The sequence below is a fragment of the Aotus nancymaae genome, unplaced genomic scaffold (assembly GCF_030222135.1).
Source record: "Aotus nancymaae isolate 86718 unplaced genomic scaffold, 86718_ANA_hifiasm-v0.15.2.pri h1tg000062l, whole genome shotgun sequence".
Taxonomy (NCBI): domain Eukaryota; kingdom Metazoa; phylum Chordata; class Mammalia; order Primates; family Aotidae; genus Aotus; species Aotus nancymaae.
Genome location: NW_026988476.1, coordinates 19,769,195 through 19,787,432, shown reverse-complemented (window position 1 = coordinate 19,787,432; position 18,238 = coordinate 19,769,195). Strand labels below are relative to the sequence as shown.

Here is an 18,238-nt window from a genome sequence, read left to right as displayed (position 1 = left end):
TTTTATGCATGAATGCACAGGTCCCTTTTTTGGCACTGTAAATGGATACATACTGTACCTTGCTTTATAATCTGTTTTTCATCTAATATGCTATCAATATTTTTCTATTACTGTAAAATAGTTTTATAGCATGATTTGTGTTTTATAGCATGATTTGTGACATTCAGGAAATAAGTTTTGAGCACATACTGTATTGCCACTAGGTGGGGGAGATAGACATGAAACAATCACCCGATTACAATTGGCCAATTACAAATTTTTTTTTTTTTTTTTTTGAAATCTTGCTTTGTCACCCAAGCTGGAGCGCAGTGGTGCAATCTCAGCTCACTACAATCTCTGTCTCCTAGTTTCAAGCGATTCTCCTGCCTCAGCCTCCCAAGTAGCTGGGATTATATGTGCCCACCACAATGTCTGGCTAAGTTTCATATTGTTAATAGAGATGGGGTGGATTTTACCATGTTGGTGAGGCTGGTTTCGAACTCCTGGCCTCAAGCAGTCCCTACAAACACAGTAATGTGTGGTACTAGGACATTTTGATAGCTAAGATGTCACCAAGAAATAAGAGCTTTTCAGCTTTTCCCGAAGTGCTGAGATTACAGATGTGAGCCACCCGCCTGGCCTGATTACAAATTTGATAAGATCTGCAAAGGAGAAGTGCAGGTTCCTACAAGAGTGTATAATGGGGAAATCTAACCTCTTTTGGGATCCTCAGAGGAGGCCTCTGGAGTATTTGCATTTAGGGAACTGCAAGATGTCAGTGTAGAGTGGGCAGAAGTGGTGGAGGCTGGGAGTGTGTATATTACCCACTTTCCTACTGACCCTTGCTTGGTGAGCTTTGAATAAAACCGAGCTTTGAAGGAACTGTTGAATAATTTTTTCACAGTTCTGGGATATAGGTTAGTCTCTGTGTATATCCTTAATTTCTTAGGATTAATCATTCCAGAAGTGGAATTGCTTGGGCAGATGGTTAACACATATTTTGAGGTTTCTATTAGATATTGTTCAAATGGTGTACTCATTTCTCCTACTTTCAGCAACATAGTTTAATGTTTGCTTTAGTTAGTTTTAAGAAACAGATATAGCCTATTAAATATTTTATTTACTGCTTCTGTATTGCTTCTTATTTTAGAATATTTAGATAACCTTTGTACTTTTAAAGTGTTACAAAGAGTACATTTTCACCTATTTACACTGGAAAATAACTTCATTAGATAAAAGAAGTTAAATTTATAAAATTATTAGAAAAATATCTCTAGTTGTATATAGAAGCTAATTATGTTATAATTATCTAGGGCATATTATGGAAGTATTAATTTTTTTGGAGGGCCTTCTAATACATCTGTGAAGACATCTGCAAAACTAAAACAACTAGAAGAGGAGAATAAAGATGCTATGTTTGTGTTTTTATCTGATGTTTGGTTGGACCAGGTGGAAGTACTAGAAAAACTTCGCATAATGTTTTCTGGTAGGTCTTATTTTTTTTTCTTCTTTCTTGAACTTTTATGAGGGTTCATGTCTTAAAACTAAGTTCTTTTTAGGTCAAGAGATCGAGACCATCCTGGTCAACAAGATGAATCCCCGTCTCTACTAAAAATACAAAAATTAGCTGGGCATGGTGGTGCAGGCCTGTAATCCCAGCTATTCGGGAGGCTGAGGCAGGAGAATTGCTTGAACCCAGGAGGCGGAGGTTGCGGTGAGCCGAGATCGCGCCATTGCACTCCAGTCTGGGTAACAACAGCGAAACTCCGCCTCAAAAAAAAAAAAACAAAAAAAAAACTAAGTTCTTTTTTACATTTATCTTTTTGAGTATTCTATTAAAAAAAAACTACACTGGGTTAGCAATCAGATAATTTAAATTAGATTTCATTTTAAAGACTTAAATTTTTACATTAAGAAAAAAACCTGTGTGTGTGTATGTATGTGTGTGTGTGTGTGTGTGTGTGTGTGTGTGTTTATAGTCATGATAAATAAGAATTAGTCCTGAAGTTCAAGACCAGTGAGCCAACATAGTGAGACCCCATCATTAAACAAAAGCAAAAACAAACCTGGGTTTAAGTGCTAGCCTATTACCTTGGGCAGGTTACTTAACCCAAGTCTCAGATTATATGGACGTTCTGAGGATTAATTAAGCCAGTGCAGGGCCTGGCCTAAAGTAAGTGCTCAATAAATGGGTACTATTATTAGTATTATTTTAATGTTATTAAAATGTTATTTTAATTAAAATAATAAATTTTTATTAAAAATTCATGGTTAAGGGGTTTTTAACTTGATTTGTAGATTAGAAAAGTATTGTTCATTTACACTTTATTCTTTAGGCTATTCACCAGCACCTCCAACCTGTTTCATTCTGTGTGGTAATTTTTCATCTGCACCATATGGAAAAAATCAAGTTCAAGCTTTGAAAGGTATTAAGGGTCTAATTTAATAAGAAGTGTTTCTATAGTCATATAAACTAAAGTAATAAGAAATTATCCATAATATTTTAATTTCATTCAGCATATACAGAGTTGTATCTAATCAAATATAATTTTTATAGCATTCTATGCAAATTTAATTCAATACCCTTTTAAAATTTTAGATTCCCTAAAAACTTTGGCAGATATAATATGTGAATACCCAGATATTCACCAAAGGTAATGATCTCTACCACTATATATTTTTTTCACAGTTTTGCTTTAAAAAAATGAATTTTGTTTTATCAGCAATTACTACAAAACTAAGTAAGAAAGATAAAGTTGAGAAAATTAAAAGAGCTCAGAGAGAAAGTTATCCTCACATTGTACATGGTACTAGAGATTTTTAATGAAAAGTACTGAAAGAGATAGAGATAATTTCAGCCATAATTTGGAATTTCTTTGTGACATTACTCCAAGGGTCTAGAGCTTCACTCTTCAATGTGATAGTCACTCGCGACATGTCTCTTTAAAGTTTAATTAAAGCTAAATAAAATATAAAATTCAGTCCATCAGCTATGCTAGCCACAATTCAAGTGTTCGATTGGGCAGTGCAGATAGAGAACTTTTCTGTCATCATATTACTAAACAGTGTTGGTCTGGAGATTTAATAGTTCATTTATTATAATGCATGAAATTTAAACTTTTTAAATTTTAAAGTGAAAACAAAGGGAATAACTTGTTTTTAAGCCCTTGGATAGTGTTACAATAATATTTTTAAATGAATTGTGTTGAATTTTGCTACAGTAGTCGTTTTGTGTTTGTACCTGGTCCAGAGGATCCTGGATTTGGTTCCATCTTACCAAGGTAAGTTTTGTTCAGATTTTTGCAACAGTATAGAAAATTTTGTAAAATTTAAAGAGATAAACCATATCACATAAATTGGTTTTTTAGGCCACCACTTGCTGAAAGCATCACTAATGAATTCAGACAAAGGGTACCATTTTCAGTTTTTACTACTAATCCTTGCAGGTAAGAATTAGTATTTTGTGTTACACATTTTTCCTTTCATTTAAAAATTAACTCAGCCAGGTGCGGTGCCTCATGCCTATAATCCCAGCACTTTGGGAGGCCGAGGCAGGCAGATCGCTTGAGCTCAGGAGTTCTGAGACCAGCCTGGGCAACATAGTGAAACCCCGTCTCTACAAAAAATACAAAAATTAGCTGGCCATGGTGACACACACCTGTGGTCCCAGCGACTCAAGAGGTCGAGGTGAGAGGATTGCTTGATCCTGGTAGGTGGAGAGGCTGCAGTGAGCTGAGAATGCACTACTTCATTCCAGCCCGGGTGACAGAGCGAGACCCTGTCTCAAAAAACCAAAACAAACAAACAAAAACTAACTTGATTCCTAAAATCTGTCTCTGAACTTTGACTGTTATAGAATAAATACAAAAAAATTTATTTTGTTGTAGGTTTTTCAAAACTTTGAAAATATTTTAACTATATTTAATTTATTGATAATGAATTCATAAACTTGAATAATGGAAAGAGATTTAAAAATAGATATTCTTATTAGACATCCTTTAAGAAAAGTTACAAAGGAAGAATACAAAGATTACTTATTTACTGTTGGTATTGCTCATTGTAATCGTAAGTTCTTACTGTGGGAATACTGTAAGAGTCAGCCTTGGTTCGCCTCTCTTTTCTGCCTACATTCACTCCTTTGCTGGCCTTCTCTAGTGTCCTATGGCTTTAAGTATCATCTGTGTATTGATACCTCTCACATTTATATTTCCACCTCAACCTTCCTTCCAAACTCCAGACTCAGGTATCTAGTTGCCTACTTATCACCACCCTAACCTAAGTGAACTCCTGATCTTCCTCCCCACCAGTACCCCTAACCTCTTCTGTAGACTTCCCCATCTTGGTTCATGGCACCTTCATGACCTGAACAATAATTATTCCAGTTGTTCAGGCCAAAAACTTTGGGGTTTCTCTCACATAAAGTTTTTCAGGAAGTCCTGTTAACTTCAGATTACATCCAGAATCTGCTACCTCTCTACACCTCCACCTCCATGACCTTCTACCACAGTGGTCCTCAACCTTTTTGGTACCAGGGACTGGTTTTATGGGAGACAGTTTTCCCACAGACCCCAAGGGGATGGGGGTGATTTTGGGATGATTCAAGCATATTACACTTATTGTGCACTTTATTTCTATTATTACAATAATTATACAACTTACCATAATACAGAATCAGTAGGAGCCCTGAGTTTGTTTTCCTGCAACTAGATGGTCCCATCTGGGGGTGATGGGAGACAGTGACAGTGACAGATCATCAGACATTAGATTCTTATAAGGAGCGGGCATCCTAGATCACTCACATGTGCAGTTCACAACAGGTTTTGTACTCTCGTGAGAATCTAATGCCTTCACTGATCTGACAGGAGGCAGAGCTCAGGTGGTAATGCAACTGATGGGGAGCGGCTGTAAATACAGATGAAGTTTTGCTTGCTTGCAGCCTGCCGCTCACCTCTTGCTGTGTGGTCCAGTTCCTAACAGACTACGGACTGGTACCAGTCCATGGCCTGGGGGTTGAAGAGCCCTGTTCCCCCATCTTCTCAGCCTGGATTATTACAGTAGCCTCCTAATTGGTCTCCAGCTTCTACTCCTTCTCCTCCATAGTCTACTCTTAATGTATTGTTAAAGTGATTCTGTAAAGCATAAGGCATATCCTGTCTACCTTCATGATCCTAGAAAAAAAGGACCCCTTATGTGATTTAGTGACAGCCCTATCCTTGCAGTAGTAATCAAGGCCCTGTGTGATCTGGTCTCATTACCTCTCTGATTCCCTCTCCTCCCCATTTACTCCAGCCACACTAGCCTCCCTTCTGTTCCTCAAGGATGCCAGGCGAGCTCCAGTCTGAGGGCCTGTGATCCGTTCCCTTTGCCTACAGTGTGCTTCCTCTGGATATCTGCTTGACTCAGTCCCTCTTCCGCTTTAAGCCTCTGCTCAAGTCACACTAAATTACAAGCCCTGCCTGTTCTGATCATCTGACTAATATGCCAGCCCTCTAGACTCTCTTCCCACATATGGTATCCTTTTTAGCCTTTTTCTTTTTCTCATGTGCTTATCTTGAAACATACTTTATAATTATGTTTGTTTTTTATTTTCTCAGCCCCATTCACTGCTAGAATGTAAGCTGTATGAGGGCTGGGATCTTTTGGTTCGGTTTGCTAATCCCTAGAATGGTGTAGGCATGTATTAAGAGCTCAGTACATAGCTGTTAAGTGAATAGACAGACCCTGGTTGAAGTTTTGTGTGGTGAACAGTAGAAGTGGGAATGGTGTTATATTGTAAGAGAGTATACCTTTAAAATTATCTCATTGCTTTTGGAGAAGTCAAATTTCAACTACTGTTTTCATTTCAGAATTCAGTATTGTACACAGGAAATTATTGTCTTCCGTGAAGACTTAGTAAATAAAATGTGCAGAAACTGCGTCCGTTTTCCTAGTAGCAATTTGGCTATTCCTAATCATGTAAGTGAAACATCTTTTTTATTAAACTGTCTTACACGTTGCATTATATAAAATTTTGTTAAACCACTTAATAATTTGCCCTTGGGTTAGGACATTTATTTATGGTTCAAAATAGTTTGAACATACTTTTGTCAGTAATTTTTGTTAGTGAAGTCAGTGTTCTCAGCTTTCTACTGAAGTGTATACCCTAAAGGACAGAGAAAAGCCAGGAATAAGCAGGGAATTTCTTTCAAGCTTTGCATTAAATTGCCTTTTAAACTCTTAAATTATACTTTAAAATATATGTATATTTAGTATACATAGCTTTAATAAACTGTTCTTATTTATCTCACTGGTTATAGTATCGGATTATTTTATACAGTATGTCCATATCAGAAGAATGTGCAGTATTTATCTTACAGCTTCGAGGTTCCCTGACATACAGTTGTTAATCCCAGGTTACGTATACCCCCATTTAAGAAGTACGGAAATAGATCTTACAGAGCATTTTTATTACTCATTTTATAATATTTAAAGTTTTTGGACCAGGAGCAGTGGCTTATGCCTGTAATCCCAGCACTTCAGGAGGCTTGCCTGTGGCCAGGAGTTTGAGACCAGCCTGGGCAGCATAATGATGTATATGCTATTAAATGAAAACTCATAGATTTTTTTTTTCCTAAAATACAGAACAGTTCATTTCATTTTTAAGGTAGTGTCTCCCAAAGCTCTGTGAGACAAAGTTTTCTTAATTGTTTCTCAAATTTTCTGGTTCCTTTTGGTAATTAATATTTGATTTGAAACTATTTGTTTAGCTCTTTTCACTTTTGCAAATGAACTGAAGTTTGCTTTGTTTTGTGTTCTTTTGTAGTTTGTAAAGACTATCTTATCCCAAGGACACCTGACTCCCCTACCTCTTTATGTCTGCCCAGTGTATTGGGCATATGACTATGCTTTGAGAGTGTATCCCCTGCCTGATCTACTTGTCATTGCAGACAAATACGATCCTTTCACTATGACCAATACTGAATGCCTCTGCATAAACCCTGTAAGAATGTAGTTAATCTCATATACTCATTATTTGTCAAGATTAAAGTGCATTTTTAATTTAAAATATATATTTAATAAAATTGTTGAAGTAAAAATATACTATTAATGAAACACTGAATTAATTTGGTATACACAGAAAGTTTTTAAACTTTCAGTATAGTACGTGACTATAAAGTAATGTGACTTTTTTTAAAAAAGAAAACAAGCATATCAACAAGCATACCAAAACATAAATCCAAGAGTATTTTCTTCTCTTCAAACTAACTCATCTTGGGGCTCCTTTCTGGGAACTGCTTCAGAGCCTGCATATTGTTGGTACTTGTCCTTGGAGAATGATTTTGATTTTGGGAAATTGCACAGGTTCCAAAAATCTAAGCCTGATTAATGTAGAAACCTCATTGGTACACATTTTATTACTTAATTTTTATGTAGAACCTTGAAATTGCTTCAGAATCTTGAGGTTGCTTCGGAATTTCTACAGAAATATGATTGACTTTTTGAACTTGGAGAATAAATACTGCATAAAAAATGATATAAATACAGTTATGTCAAACAAAATATTGTCTCCACTAGTGATTTCTAATATGCATGCTTCCTTGATTCTTGTGAATTTTAGACTTTAATAATTTTTTGTTTTCATCTGAGTCATTTCTAGAAACATCATGCCTTATTTTTGGCATGATGCTGGGCCTGTAATCCCAGCACTTTGGGAGGCTGAGGCAGGCAGATGGCTTGAGTCCAGGAGTTCAAGACCAGCTTGGTCAACATGAGAAGGCCCTGTCTCTACTTATTTTGCTTTCCTCAAATACACAGTTTGTCCAGCTTCCTCTACTACAGGGCTTATCAACCTTGGCACTTTCAACATTTTGGACCAAGTAATTTTTGGTTGTGGGGTCCTGTGTATTGTAAGCTATTTTAGCAGTATCCCTTGCCTCTATCCACTAAATGCCAGTAGTATCCCCCAGATGTAGCAATCAGAAGTGTCTCCGGACGTTGGCCAAATGTCCCCCGAGAGACAAAGTAGCCCTGGTTAAGAACCTCTGCTTTAAGGATGAGCACAGTTAAGTGATTTGGTTTTATTGCTTAGAAATTTATGACTTGATTTTTATTCACATGGAAATAGTCTTTCATGGTGATGATATTTCCTTAAACTTTGGGCATTCTCATAGTTAATGCTCTATTTGAATACACCTTATTTCTGAATTTTCTACCTTTTCATTCCTGTGAGTAAACCGCCACCTCCTACACCAACATTATGTCTTTTTTACCTTATTTATACCTTTTGGGCAAGCTCAAAACTAGCTTTTGACATTACCTCATCCCTTCTTGATACTTATTCACATTAACGAATGCCTGCTATAGGTTAGGCATTTGGTTCGGTGCTTGGGTTGCTCAACAACTTGACAATTTCATAATAGACAAACAATCGTATGTGTGATTATTGCTCAGTTGCTTTATAGGCACATAGGAAGAGAATCAAACCCAGATTTGCATTGGAGGGAGGGACAGGAAAGACTTCTTGAACTTGCTGATTGTCTCACATGCATATAGCATTACACAGTCTGTTTATTTCTTATACTAAAAGTAGAGGTCCTCCTAAGCATTTCCAACCTCATCTGTTAGCACAAGACTGTCGAGCCAACTCAAAAGCTTTTTGCTTCAAGTGGGGATATTTTATAGTAACAACTCTGTACAAAGATCATGTAAAAATCTGTTGTGTTACTTTATAGTCACATCTTGTCATTTTAAGTTATGACCAAGGAATTTAATTTTAAAAACAGGGATTATTTTATAAAACATGAGTATTCGGCTGGGCACGGTGGCTCATGCCTGTAATCCCAGCAGTCTGAGAGGCCGAGGTGAGCAGATCACCTGTGCCCTGGAGTTCAATACCAGCCTGGGCAACACAGTGAAACCCTGTCTTCACAAAAAATGCAAAAATTAGCTGGGTGTGCTGGACCATGCCTGTGGTCCCAGCTATTTGGGAAGTTGAGGTGGGAAGATCACTTGAATTCAGGAAATGGAGGTTGCAGTGAGATTGCCCCACTGCACTCCAGCCTGGGCAATGAGAGTGAGACCCTGTCTCAATATATATATAGTGTTTAAAAAATTATTTTTTTAAAAAAGTTCAAGCATTCACTTATAGGCATTTTTCTCCCCCAAAGGGCTCTTTTCCAAGAAGTGGATTTTCATTCAAAGTTTTTTATCCTTCCAGCAAGACCGTAGAAGACAGGTAAGTGTGTGCACAGACATAGCAAGAAAGATCTTTTTCTAGGTGTTAAATTACTGAAAATGGGAATGTTCTATCAGTGTGTTGAGGTTTTTGAAAATGTCTACAGTGGCCCATAAGAAATGTTGTTGGCTGAGCTTAATGTGGTTATGCTGTGTGACATAGAATTGTGCATACATGATGATACATTTGTGTTGAAATAGACCAAGAACTATTTTCTGGGGGAAATCTCAGGCCAGCTGTGGATGTGGGCCAGTTCTCTTACAGGATGACTCCTGATGATGGTCTCATTCTTCTGAGAGATCAGCCCTGCCCTCCATATGGTTGCTTCTTAGGTAATTTCCCTTAAATTGACAGTGAGGGAGCTGTGTGTGAGTTTGGTGATGGTATAGGGTTGGAGTTACAGAGAGGTCGTGGGAAAAAAGAAAGTCATCACCTGGCGGGTAGTGGTTTTCACAGGGTGATCTATATAAACCACCCACATCAGAATCCTCTAGGGTCCTTGTTAAAAATGTTAAGTTTCAGGATTTTACACCAGACTCAGCAAATGATTTTCTAATTGTAAAGAACAGGCATTTCAAATATTATTTCCCTTGAATTCAGGCATCCTAACATGTAATTTCTCAGATAACTATATTTTGAAAAAGCTCCCACTTCTGGTTAAGAACAAGTGACCAAATCAAGTAACTCATTTTGAGGTTCTTGTCAGACAATATAATCTTGAACACACAGCCCCAACTGTCTTTTTCTTTTTGGTAATAAACGTATTTATTTAAATAAAAATAACAAAAGTTTCAAAACAATGCTTAAAAATATAAAATTGAAAAGGAGGCTGGGTATGGTGGCTCACGCCTATAATCCTAGCACTTTGGGAGGCCAAGGCAGGCAGATCACCTGAGGTCAGGAGTTCAAGACCAGTCTGGCCAACATAGTAAAACCGATCTCTACTAAAAATACAAAAAATTCGCTGGGCATGGTAACAGGTGCCTGTAGTCCCAGCTACTTGGGAGGCTGAGGCAGGAGAATCACTTGAACCTGGGAGGTAGAGGTTGCAGTGAGCTGAGATCAGGTCATTGCATTTCAGCCCGGGCGACAGCAAGACTCCATCTCAAAAAAAAAAAAGGAAAAATACTTCTGCTTCCTAAATCCTGAAACCATGATTAAGTTTCTTAAACATATTTCTTTCAGAAAATTTTTATGCATATATTCTTGCTGCTCAATATTCATGGAAGATTTAAGTCCATTTATTCTATGATATATTCTAAATTTTATTCTTGGATTTGCTTATTTTACATACAGTTGATTCTTGCTGTATTCCACGCACAGCTTAGTTCTTGGAATATAGGCAGATACTCTCATAAAGGTCATAGATACTCTAGCCCCTAATTTTATGAAAGCTAAAACTTCATAATGTGTGTTTGATTTTACCTATCCCAGACTAAATTATAAAGAAACTGATTTGGAATGCCTTTAGGTAAGGGACACACGCTCTTCTCCAGCCCCACTTTTCGTCTATGCTCGATATCCTGAGGGCATTTGATTTTGTGACTCCAAGATTAAGTGAACTCTGAGGGTTATCGGCCTGGAGCATATGTCTTGTCCACTTTTAGAATGACTTTTGCCAAAGTAAGATTTGGCATAAAACTTGCAGACATAAAACAGTCTGCAGCCATTCGCGGTGGCTCACACCTGTAATCCAGCACTTTGGGAGGCCAAGGTGGGCAGATGGCTTAAGTCAGGAGTTTAAGACCAGCCTGGGCCTACATGGCAAGGCCCTCTCTCTACAAAAAAATACAAAAAATTAGCTGGGCATAGTGGCCCACACCTGTAGTCACAGTTATTGGGGAGACTGAGGTGGGAAGATTGCTTGAACTTGGGAGTCCGAGGTTGCAGTAAGCTGTGATTGGTCCACATTGCACTCTAGCCTGGGTGACAGCAAGACCCTGTCTCATGGTACTTGTAGTTGATGCTCCCTGTCAAACTGAAATAGTTGGTTCCTTTTTTTTTTTTTTTTGAGACAAGAGTCTCACTCTGTTGCCAGGCTCCAGGCTGGAGTGCAGTGGTACAATCTCGGCTCACTGCAACCTCCGCCTCCAGGGTTCAAGCAATTCTCCTGCCTCAGCCTCCCGAGTAGCTGGGACTACAGACGTGCGACCACCACACCCAGCTAATTTTTGTATTTTTAGTAGAGACGGGGTTTCACCATGTTGGCCAGGATGGTCTTGATCTCTTGACCTTGTGATCCACCCGCCTCGGCCTCCCAAAGTGCTGGGATTACAGGCTTGAGCCACCGTGCCCGGCCAAATAGTTGGTTCCTTTATCTACTGTGGTCTCAGATGCTGAAAGCCTTGACATAATTTCCAAACTATGATTTTATATTGATAACTGGGGAATCTTTTCAATGCTAGATCAAACAAATTGATGTTTATGTTTTGGGAAAACAAGTTTCAAGATAAATTGAAATAATCTGGTGTTCTTGCCACTTAGTTTGTCCTAAGAAGCCTTCTGTTAGAATATTTGTAAAATTATATTGTGGAATTAATCACAGAAATGTAGTCAAAGTTGATGAAATTAATCCTATTTTAACATGACTTTAAATAGTTTTATTTAAAAACACAATGATTAGTGATGTAGTGGAGGAAATACACATTCTCACATGTGAAGTTTTAACTACACATTCTCACATGTAGTTGGTCAGAATGAAAAACGGCAAAAACCTTTATGGAGGGCAATTTGACAAGATTTATTAATGCCTACACCAACAATCCCATTTTAGGAATTTATCCTACAGGTATACTTAAGCTTATGCATACAAGTAGTTACATCATGTAGAAGTAGGCACAACTGGCTTTTTACTGCAGTTTTTTTTTTTTTTTTGAGACAGAGTCTTGCTCTGTCGCCCAGGATGGAGTGCAGTGCCACAATCTTGGCTTATTACAGCCTCCATCTCCCGGGTCAAGCGATTCTCCTGCCTCAGCATCCCAAGTAGCTGTGATCACGGGTGCACTCCACCACACCTGGCTAATTTTTGTATTTTTACCATGTTGGCCAGGCTGGTCTTGAACTCCTGACCTCAGGTGATTCACCAGCCTCAGCCTCCCAAAATGCTGGGATTACAGGTGTGAGCCACTTGTGCCCAGCCTTTTTATTGCAGTTTTCATATCAAGAAATTTAAAAATTTTTATATATCAAAATGTTTGTACTTATTCAGAACTTTCTGATTTACTTAAATTTCAAAGCCTTAAAGAATTAAATATAGATAAATGTATTTACTACTAATGGAAAAAAGGTGTAAAAAGTATGCATAATATCCTATCACTTCTGTATGTGTTTTTAAAGGATAAGCCCACATATACATGTGCTTATATATGATTAGACTATCTTTTATTTAATTAGACTACCTTTATAAGGACATAAATTGTTGGCTAGGTGTGGTGGCTCATGCCTGTAATCCTAGCACTTTTTGGGGAGGCAGAGGCAGGTGGATTACCTGAGGTCAGGAGTTCGAGACCAGCCTCTCTAACATGGTGAAACCTCATCTCTCCTAAAAATAGAAAAGTTAGCTGGGCATGGTGGTAGGTGCCTATAATCCCAGCTACTCATGAGGCTGAGGCAGGAGAATTGCCTGAACCCAGGAGGCGGAGGTTGCAGTGAGCTGAGACTGTGCCATTGCACTCCAGCCTGAGCGACAGAGACTCTGTCTCAAAAAAAAAAAAAAAGACATCTACTTGTTTTTTGGGAAGCAAAAAGGAGGTGTGAAGATGACTTATTTTTTAGAGTCTCCTTTTGAATTTGAAACATTGTGTATGTATTGACCTATTTTTTAAAATCAGTTAACTACACCTATTTTTAAAAATTAACTACAACTAAATAGTAGTAAGTATACAACTTAGGTTTCCAAATACTCAATTTTTTTTTGTATTTTCAGCAAACTTCAAGGCTTTTGAGATTCTTAAAGACCATCTGAAGAAAGAAAATTCATCAGTTTTGTTTAATTCTGTATCTTTTGTGATTCTGATATTACAATAAAATTATGGTAAACTTTAAGATGTTCTGCTTACATTTTTATTTTGTGAAATTTTGATACTAAGTGACAAATAGGATACTTTAGAAAGTTTTCCAGGAAAAATATTTTCTGCATAGTCTCTTAAGAAAAATATGTGGATATGGCCTGGGTGTGGTGGCTCATGCCTGTAATCTCAGCACTTTTGGGAGGCTGAGGTGGGTGGATCACCTGAGGTCAGGAGTTGGAGACCAGCCTGGCCAACATGGCGAAACCCCGTCTCTACTAAAAACAAAATACAAAAATTAGCAGGGTGTGGTGGCAGGCACCTGTAATCCCAGCTACTTGGGAAGCTGAGGCAGGGAGAATCACTTAAACCTGGGAGGCGGAGGTTGCAGTGACCCAAGATTGCGCCATTGCACTCCAGTCTGGGGGACAGAGTAAGACTCTGTCAAAAAAAAAAAAAGAATGTAACTCGATCAAGGCAGTTGCAGGTGGGCACAGAAAACAAAAAAAAAAGAGGAGGAGGAGGAAAAGTATGTGGATATGTATAAAGATAAGCTCTTTTTTCTTTTCCCTTTTTTTTGAGATGGAGTCTTGCTCTGTTGCCTCGGCTGGAGTGCAGTTGTGAGATCTCGGCTCACTGCAACTTCCACCTTCTGGGTTCAAGTGATTCTCCTGCCTCAGCCTCCCCAGTAGCTAAGATTACAGGCATATGCCACCACACCGAGCTGATTTTTGTATTTTTAGTAGAGACAGGGTTTTACCATGTTGGCCAGGCTGGCTGGTCTCCAACTCCTGACCTCGTGATCCGCCCGCCTTGGCCTCCTGAAGTGCTGGGATTACAGGTGTAAGCCACTGTGCCTGGCCCGAAGATATGCTCTGTACATTTGCACTTAAAATCAAAAGTTTACTTCTATACTAATCATATCCTGTGTTCATTGTAAGAAAAATCACAAATATAGCCGGGCGCGGTGGCTTACGCCTGTAATCCCAGCACTTTGGGAGGCCGAGGTGGGTGGATCACGAGGTCAAGAGATCGAGACCATCCTGGTCAACATGGTGAAACCCCGTCTCTACTAAAAATACAAAAAATTAGCTGGGCATGGTGGCGTGTGCCTGTAATCCCAGCTACTCAGGAGGCTGAGGCAGGAGAATTGCCTGAACCCAGGAGGCAGAGGTTGTGGTGGGCCAAGATCGCGCCATTGCACTCCAGCCTGGGTAACAAGGGCGAAACTCCGTCTCAAAAAAAAAAAAAGAAAAATCACAAATATATAAAAATTTCTTAATCATTGTTTAACTTAGGGTTTTTAAAAAATTTAATCACCATAAGGGCCCTAATAGTATATTCTGCAATTTTCAAATGGCTTTTTAAGTCACAGAATTTATTCTTTTTATATATATATATATATATATATATGTATTTTATTGCACTTTAGGTTCTGGGGTACATGTGCAGAACATGCAGGATTGCTGTACAGGTAGATACATGTCAATGTGGTTTGCTGCCTCCATCCCCCCATCACCAATATCTGGCATTTCTCCCCATGTTATCCCTCCCCAACCTCCCTGCTCCCCACTGTCCCTCCCCTATTCCCCCAACAGACCCCAGTGTGTGATGCTCCCCTCCCTGTGTCCATGTGGTTCTCATTGTTCAACACCCACCTATGAGTGAGAACACGTGGTGTTTGATTTTCTGTTCTTGTGTCAGTTTGCTGAGAATGATGGTTTCCAGATTCATCCATGTCCCTACAAAGGACACGAACTCATAGTTTTTTATGGCTGCATAGTATTCCATGGTGTATATGTGCCATATTTTCCTTGTCCAGTCTGTCATCGATGGGCATTTGGGTTGGTTCCAGGTCTTTGCTATAGTAAACAGTGCCGCAATGAACATACGTGTGCATGTGTCTTTATAACAGAACAATTTATAATCGTTTGGATATATACTCAGTAATGGGATTGCTGGGTCAAAGGGAATTTCTATTTCTAGGTCCTTGAGGAATTGCTACACTGTCTTCCATAATGGTTGAACTAATTTACACTCCCACCAACAGTGTAAAAGTGTTCCTATTTCTCCACATCCTCTCCAGCATCTGTTGTCTCCAGATTTTTTAATGATCACCATTCTAACTGGCATGAGATGGTATCTCAATGTCGTTTTGATTTGCATTTCTCTAATGACCAGTGATGATGAACATTTTTCATATGTTTGTAAGCCTCATAAATGTCTTCTTTTGAAAAGTGTTCATATCCTTTGCCCGCTTTTGAATGGGTTTGTTTTTTTCTTGTAAATCTGTTTTAGTTCTTTGTAGATTCTGGATATTAGCCCTCTGTCAGATGGGTAGATTGCAAAAATTTTTTCCCTTTCAAGTCACAGAATTTATTCTAATGATAGTGAAAACCTTTGCTTCATGGTATCAGTATCATATTCATTACATGATTATCTTTTGGCACTGGAAATTTAAAAACATAGTTCCCATTGTTTTTACATTTAGATGACAATGTTTATTTTGAATCAGTGTGTGTCTTAGTCTATTTTATGCTGCTATAACAGAATACCACACAGACTGGGTAGTATACAATGAACAGAAATTTACAGCCTCATCATTCTAGAGGTTGGTCAGTCCAGGTTTGAGGGGACAGCATCTAGCAAGGGCCTTTTTACTATACATTCCATAGCAGAAGGGCAAAGAGTGAGAGAGAGAGAAAAGTGAACCAAACTCATTCTTTTATAAGGAAACTACTCCCAAGATAATGGACCCACTCCTAGGATAAAGGCCTGAATCCCTCACTCCATCCTCATGGACTAAGCACCTCTTCTTGTGCCCTACTTCCCAACACTGTTGCATTGGGGATTAAGTTTTTATTACATGCTTTTTAAGAGACACATTCAAACCATAGCAGTATGTTATTTTGTACATAATCACTCAACAACACCCCTTTACTTACCATGTAGTTTATGGAATTGATGAAACAGCAGCCCAGAAATGAATCTGCATGATAGGAAGTTGTTAGATAGAGGTACAAAGAATGTTTCAAACATAAGTAATTAAAAATTATAGGCTGGGTGCAGTGGTTCACACCTGTAATCCCAACACTTTGGGAGGCTAAGGCAGGTGGAGTTCGGGACCAGCCTGGCCAACATGATGAAACCCTGTCTCTACTAAAAATACAATAATTAGCCAGAGCTGATGGCGCATGCCTGTAGTCCCAGCTACTTGGGAAGCTGAGATTAGAGAATTGCTTGAGCCCAGGAGGCGGAGGTTGCAGTGAGCCAAGATCAGGCCACTGTACTCCAGGACTGGGTGACAGAGTCTCACTCTGTCTCCAAAAAAAAAAAGACAAAAAAGCCTAGACTGGAAGACATTGCTTTCAAAGGGAATTAGCTTTTGAGAGAAAAGGTACTAATAAAAAAATATAAAAATGACACAGTGAAGGAGACATTCGTCAAGGAAATTTGATATGAATGCAGTGATAAGTGAATTTGGCAGCAAGGAGGACATGACGATCTGATATGTGGTTTGGGGATGGAAAACTGGGAGAATGTTAGAAGGAACCTAATGTTAGAAGAGGTTTAGTTTCAATTTCAAGAATAACCTGATAAAATTCAAGTTTACAGATGAAATTAAGGCATAAATTTAAACAGTTTGGGCCTAGAAAGTGGAAGTAAAATAGACATGCAAGGCTGCTGGTCCAGTTATGAGACTCAGAGCTAAATATGAATGATGATGGGCAGTTTATAAATGGAAATGGAAATTGTAAGGCCGGTTGCCTTGCTGGGAGCTTGGACGCACACCACCCTCCCCTTCTTTTTCAAAAGTTCTGACGAGCTCAGGCAAGCTCAAACATGCTCAGGCATGTTCCCGTCTCCCATGCTCACACAGCCTGGCCTTCCCTTAAAGAGCCCAGTATGCAAACGAGGTCTTGTAACTTAGCCTCTTAACAACCAATAGCAGTCAATTCTTAACAACCAATAGCAGCCGAGTCTTAACAACCAATAGCGGCCGAGTAATTCCAACCAACAACAAGCCAAGTCCTAGGTAAAGGCTTGTGACTTACCCAATAGCAGTCCTGCTCTCCCACAACCAATCGAGCTGTTTCATTCCCTATAAAAACCCATGTTGAACAGGAGTCTGTGCGACTTCTCTGGCCCCTCCTGTCGGACCACAGAACCTCACCCGGGAGCCTGAATAAATTCCTTCGCATTGGATCTTCTTGTGCTGGCCTCAGTTTCTTTGCTTTAAACTCGGTGAGAACAAACCTTACAGAAATCACAGTGTCCTCTCATTCACTGGATATATAATTGCTTTTACAATTAAAGCAGAGGTATTCTGAGATCTTTTCAAGAACATAGAGCTATATAAGATCATTTATCAAGAGCAGTGTTTCAAACTGAAGGTCAAACTGATCAGTGAGTTGAAATATTAACGAGTCACAGCAGAATAGAAAATTCCAGTGCATTAAGTTTTGTTTCATGAAGCTGTTACATATTAGGATTTGACATGTACTATCACAATGTTTCACTTAAGTCAGTAGGTCTCAGCCATCTACTCTGGACCTCCACTTCCCAATAAAGAGAGCGAATGGCATCTAAAGACAGCAAATGCAGGATTTGTGGAAGGATAGGATAAGACTGTTTGCACAGAAGGGTTAATAACTGAGAATGGATCTAATACTTAGGACATTCTCCCTCCAAAAGTCATGGTGTTTTTTTTTTTTTTAGACGGAGTTTTGCTCTTGTCGCCCAGGCTGGAGTGCAATGGCGCGATCTAGGCTCACTGCAACCTCCACCTCCTGGGGTCAAGCGATTCTCCTGCCTTAGCCTCCTGAGTAGCTGGGATTACAGGTGCCCGGCCGTGATGCCTGGCTAATTTTTATATTTTTAGTAGAGACAGGTTTTCACCATGTTGGCCAGGCTGGTCTCAAACTCCTGACCACAGGTGATCCACCTGCCTTGGCCTCCCAAAGTGCTGGGATTACAGGCGTGAGCCACTGTACCTGGCCCATTAATTTTTTTAAGGATAGTTTTCCTCAATGGATGA

At 39.0% G+C, this 18,238-nt stretch overlaps 1 protein-coding gene across 1 annotated transcript in view; it reads left to right on the top strand.

Moving 5' to 3' along the window:
- POLE2 (DNA polymerase epsilon 2, accessory subunit) overlaps positions 1–13,231 on the top strand; it is a 37,921-nt gene extending 24,690 nt beyond the window's left edge. The window contains exons 11-19 of the mRNA XM_064365844.1: positions 1,293–1,465; positions 2,316–2,405; positions 2,579–2,633; positions 3,201–3,260; positions 3,348–3,425; positions 5,826–5,934; positions 6,782–6,958; positions 9,126–9,193; positions 13,119–13,231. Of these exons, the coding sequence (XP_064221914.1) occupies positions 1,293–1,465; positions 2,316–2,405; positions 2,579–2,633; positions 3,201–3,260; positions 3,348–3,425; positions 5,826–5,934; positions 6,782–6,958; positions 9,126–9,193; positions 13,119–13,137 (829 nt within the window). The 3' untranslated portion in view covers positions 13,138–13,231. The remainder of the gene's footprint in view (positions 1–1,292; positions 1,466–2,315; positions 2,406–2,578; positions 2,634–3,200; positions 3,261–3,347; positions 3,426–5,825; positions 5,935–6,781; positions 6,959–9,125; positions 9,194–13,118) is intronic.
- The last annotated feature ends 5,007 nt before the right edge of the window (positions 13,232–18,238 follow it).